The sequence below is a fragment of the Poecilia reticulata genome, unplaced genomic scaffold (assembly GCF_000633615.1).
Source record: "Poecilia reticulata strain Guanapo unplaced genomic scaffold, Guppy_female_1.0+MT scaffold_181, whole genome shotgun sequence".
In the NCBI taxonomy this organism is placed as follows: Eukaryota; Metazoa; Chordata; class Actinopteri; order Cyprinodontiformes; family Poeciliidae; genus Poecilia; species Poecilia reticulata.
This window is the reverse complement of record NW_007615018.1, coordinates 345,935-350,752: the sequence shown is the minus strand read 5'-3', so window position 1 is coordinate 350,752 and position 4,818 is coordinate 345,935. Positions and strand designations below refer to the sequence as shown.

Genomic DNA, 4,818 nt, shown 5'->3' with positions numbered 1-4,818 from the left:
CAGAGTTAGCAGCATGAAACGGGTCAAAACAGAGAACGGGTCAGAGTTAGCAGCATGAAACGGGTCAAAACAGAGAACGGGTCAGAGTTAGCAGCTCGGAGCCAAGATGGTTCTCTCAGGGAGCCGTTTGTAAAGTTAACAGCAGATCCTGGTCCGGACCTCCCAGTTCAGAACAGTAATCATGTTCTGATATCTGGACTCGGACGGCCCTCAGCCTGTTGGTGAGTGGACCGGACCTGCTGGGTTCTGGTACCGGTGGTGCCGAGTCTCACCATGACGCAGTTGGCCTTGCTGACGGCCCAGATGTTGACCCGGCAGTCCTCGCCCCCCGTGGCCAGCAGGCGGCCCGAGTTCTTCCCCAGAGACAGGCAGGACACGGTTCTGGAGTGGGCCTCGAACTCCTCTGAGGACAAACAGGATGACACGCTTCAGAACCAGAACCCATCCTGACCGGGCCGCATCACAACTCTCCTCCGGGTTCTACTCACGCAGGCGCCATGAGATCTTGGTGCTGCTGGCAGCAGCCATACTGGGACAAACTGGGCTGGTTCTGGACTTAAATCATGTGGACCTCTCCATGGAGCCTCTTCCTCCTGCAGGTAGAACAGAACCGGATCAGAACAGAATAAGGTTGGAACAGAACCAGAGAATCAGGTCAGAGACAGAACCAGGGTATATGTCTGGGTTGAGTTTGGATACTTGAACCGGATCCAGAACTTATTCACAGATAAGAGATGTTCATGTTTCGGGTCCAGATCGTATTAACACTCTAGGACTGGTTCTGATTCTTCCAGTGAGCCCATTTCTGCTCAGGCAGCTGGTTCGGTCCTGCTCTGAACCAGAACTGTACTGCAGGAACCGGGTCAGGAAGGTTCTGACCCAGTTTGCCCCCACTCTGTCTGGACCCGGTTCTCCGGAACCTATCATAACCGAACGGTTCTGTTGGACCGTGATTGGTCGGTTTACTCCAGGTGCGCCAGTGGCCGGCTCCTCTAACGGAAACCAGCAGGTAAACCTACCTGATGGTAGCCACCTGGTTAGCAACTGCTAGCTAGCAGGTCGAACCGGAGCAAACTGGACCGGTTCTGACGAGTCCTCCTTCCCGGTTCGGGTCTGCGGGACGAAGCGGCACCGCTGTACGGGTTAAACCGGCTCCAGGAGGTTCCGAGTCCACACTTCTGCCTGTTGACAGGCTGTTTGATCTCTGCTGCAGCTTAGCAACCGAGTTTACACGTCACTTCCGCTCAAGTAAAAAAAAAGCATTTTCCCGTCCAACTTTATTAACAATGAATTCAGCGAACAAACGTTGAAAATCTAATTATTTAATCAATTCAACTTAATTAAAATACTAATAATCGAAAATATCAAATATAGAAATAAAAACTAAATAAAATATGGCAGATTCTTATTAATTCTGCTCTACTTACTGATTGTTTTTTAAGTCTTAATTTTTTAACAATGAGAAATCACAAACAGTAGAACACACAAAAACACAAGTTTTATTAATCAAACTAATTCGATTAAAAGTAGTTTTGTCAAAAGCACAAAAATGAATGAAAGAACACAACTATTATTAGAAATAAAATAATTTTGATGATGATCATTGTTATGGATCATATGGAAATTTGAGAATTGAGTGGAAAAGTTGGAGAAGTGTGAGGTCAGAGGTCAACCTGGGCCTCCTCCGTTCCAGGCCGTCTCGTCTTCCCTCCTTATTAAACCATTTAATCCCACCTTCAACAATTATTGCTGCTAGCATAATACATATACAGCTCTATGCTACGTGTCCATAGCCGATCTATGTTTTTGCATCCACCTGAATAATGTGTAGTTGCGCCACTGAGCATTGCCAAATAAATTATTTAATATTTTTACATTGAAGTAGTAAAATTTGTTTATATTCAAAATTTTAAAAAAAAGCTAATTATAAAAAAATGTAAAATGTTAATTTTTATGCATAAAACTCTTCTATGGTTAAAGTTCAGAATATGCGCCTGCAGGATGTTATCGGAGGGCAGCAGCGCCTGCTGCTCCCTCTCTGCCTAGCTTAGCCTAGCTTAGCCTAGCTTAGAGTGGGAGGAGCTCTTAGGTCTTTTTTTTTAAACTTGAAGTAAAAAAATAAAAATAAAATTTCCGAAATTTTAATTATCGAACCCTCTTTACAATTAAAATTGTGGAGAAAAAAATATATTATGCGTCAAAACATCTTGTACGTAGCGCACATCCGAGTCTGTGGGGGTCAAAGGGCACCCAAAGCTTAAATCTTATTGGTCAGTTTGCTTTTGTTCGGCGCTTTTTCTGTAAGCTAAAACTGAATGAGCGGAGTTTGAACCTCCCGCAGTTCTAGGAGCGGTTCGGATCCGGTTGAGCTTTTTACCGTGTTCGGTTCTGACGGGTCGCCGGTTTTGAGCTTTTTGATGTTTCCCGAACCGGACAGTTAGCGGGTCACCCGTTAGCTGACATCTGCCACTTCTACTGAGCGTCGCGCTAAGACTGCGGGTTAAACAATTTAATCTAGTTGAAACGTTTTCCAAGAGTAAAAACTAAACAAACAATGTTGCTTCACCTTCTCCTCCTCTGCACGTCTGACACCTGAACCGGGATCAACATCCTCCTCTTTCCGTGGATCACAGGTCGGCTCCGCTTCCATGTATTTATTAGTATTTAGCATCGTTTGTGTTAAAAAGGCTTCGCTGCTTTAGTGGTTTAAGTTTGCGCTGGTTTTGTGCGACGCGCACTTGATGCGCATTGGAGAGATGCGCACTTACAGGTCAATGCAGGGATAGTTTTGTGCTACCTTATAATCTGTCGGACATTTTTTTCTCTGCACAATTTGTTAATAATAAAAATATACAATAACTTTTCTTTTATTTAAAGGAAAACCTCAGTGCGTCCAGCAGCTGCAGGAATCCAGACTGTCAGTCACTTGTGGGAAATTTAGAATCACACAGAAAAGCTAAGAAAGGGAATCAAACTTAAAACTGAACTAAGAGCTTCTKATCACRTAATAGCAATTAACCATAGCTGCCATGGTAATAATTACTGATAACTATTGTGAATAGTCCCTAACATTAATATTATTAGACGACATGTAATCATATGTATTATTGTTATAAAGGCTGAGCCAAGAAAAGTGGCCCTTCGTGTTGCTCTGGACCCGTGAAGTAGCTCCCAGGCTCAAAAAGGTTGGTGACCCCTGGTCTAGATCATCTAGACCTGAAGAAACCTCAAAATGATGTCTTCTCCTCCCTCCCTCCTATTTCACTCCCCAAAACTCGACCCTTTCCACAAAATGTGGCCTTTGCACTGAATGACGACTACAAGACAACGCCACGCCTGAATCTAGTTTAGGACAAGATTCAGGCGTGAATCACCCTGGTCTGGTGGAACAGGGACAACGTCCTCTCAAACTAACATTTTCATCTGATTTTGCCTCATTGATGAAATAACCAAATGAGGTCAAAGGTCACTTGGCAGTTGGCACATTGAGACAATGACATCTGCAGGATGTGGCATTGAATTTTTATGTTTCTAAAATATTTCTGAACACTCTTGTAACCATTCTTTGTTATAAAAGATTATGCATATCAAGATTTTTCTTATTTCTGTATATGTATAAATAGGCCGTATTTGTGTAATTTAGACTGTTGCCAAAATAAAACCTGTATTTTCACTAACATAACCAACATAAAATGTAATGATTCGTAAACATCAGGTGTTAGGGAGGTCAAGGGTTGAAATGCATGCACTTATTTTGCAGGAAAAAATTGGGGATTAAACGGGTTAATGTCTCCCGGCTCGGGTCGAGTCTTCAGCGGAGAAGGAGCGACCGCCAGGGGGCGCCGTTTCCACCAGCGGAAGTCAGACACCGACCTGCAGCATTAAAAAAACATAAACTTAGAATATTTTGAGAAATCTGTTGTTTTTGGAAGCAGTTGGACTTTTTGGTGCTCATCGTCGGATATCTGTGCGTGGATAATCATTTTATCCTGTATCTGGATAATCATTTTATCCTGTATCTGGATAATCAATCATTTTATCCTGTATCTGGATAATCATTTTATCCTGTATCTGGATAATCAATCATTTTATCCTGTATCTGGATAATCATTTTATCCTGTTTCTGACTCTTCAGTGTTTCTTCAAGAAACAAAATACTTTTATTCTGCTCAGAATAAAGCAGTGCTGAGGTTTTAGTGTTTTTAGTTGAACAAAGTTTATATTTGAAGGAAATATTAATCACATTTAAATATCAAAGTAAATATTTTAATGATTATGTATTATAGAATAGATAAAGTCTTATTATTATTGTTCTGCCAAACTTTATTAACGACAGAACAAAAAAAAATCAGGATAAAAAAGTAAGATTCATAAAACTTTAGGTAAATATAATTTTATTTATTTCTCCTGCTGTCGGATAAAATGTTTTCCTGTCCTGAGGAACTGCAGTTTATTTTATTTTAATGAATCTGAAGCTTCACATGGAGATCTGAGGTCCACGTGACCCCATCTGACCCGGCCCCGTTTCCTGTACATGCTGACGTACATTCACCGGAAGAAGCAGAAACCCTATTTCAAAATAAAAGTTCCCGTTCAGAGGAGCCAGCAGGGACTTGATTCCATCCATCCATTTTCTAACTCCTGGTCCCTCAGTGGGTCAGGAGGAGCTGCTGCCTCTCCAGCTAAGGTTCCGGGTTGGGGGCGGGGTCACCTGGACGGGTCACCTGGACAGGTCGCCAGTCTGTCAGACACACACACACACACACACCTAGGGAGAATTTGGACAGACCAATTAACCTGACGACTTGATTCCATTAA

At 42.5% G+C, this 4,818-nt stretch overlaps 1 protein-coding gene across 2 annotated transcripts in view; it reads right to left on the bottom strand.

Annotated features, from left to right (window-relative positions):
• Nucleotides 1–1,261, bottom strand: part of katnb1 (katanin p80 (WD repeat containing) subunit B 1) — an 11,163-nt gene extending 9,902 nt beyond the window's left edge. Inside the window, exons 1-3 of one of the 2 annotated variants that reach the window (XM_017303101.1) lie at nucleotides 1,020–1,261; nucleotides 489–593; nucleotides 273–403 (exon numbers count right to left, since the gene is read on the bottom strand). In XM_017303101.1, the coding sequence (XP_017158590.1) occupies nucleotides 273–403; nucleotides 489–528 (171 nt within the window). In that variant the 5' untranslated portion in view covers nucleotides 529–593; nucleotides 1,020–1,261. The remainder of the gene's footprint in view (nucleotides 1–272; nucleotides 404–488; nucleotides 594–1,019) is intronic. The other variant, XM_008402085.2, reaches the window with a different exon arrangement.
• Between the last annotated feature and the right edge of the window lie 3,557 nt (nucleotides 1,262–4,818).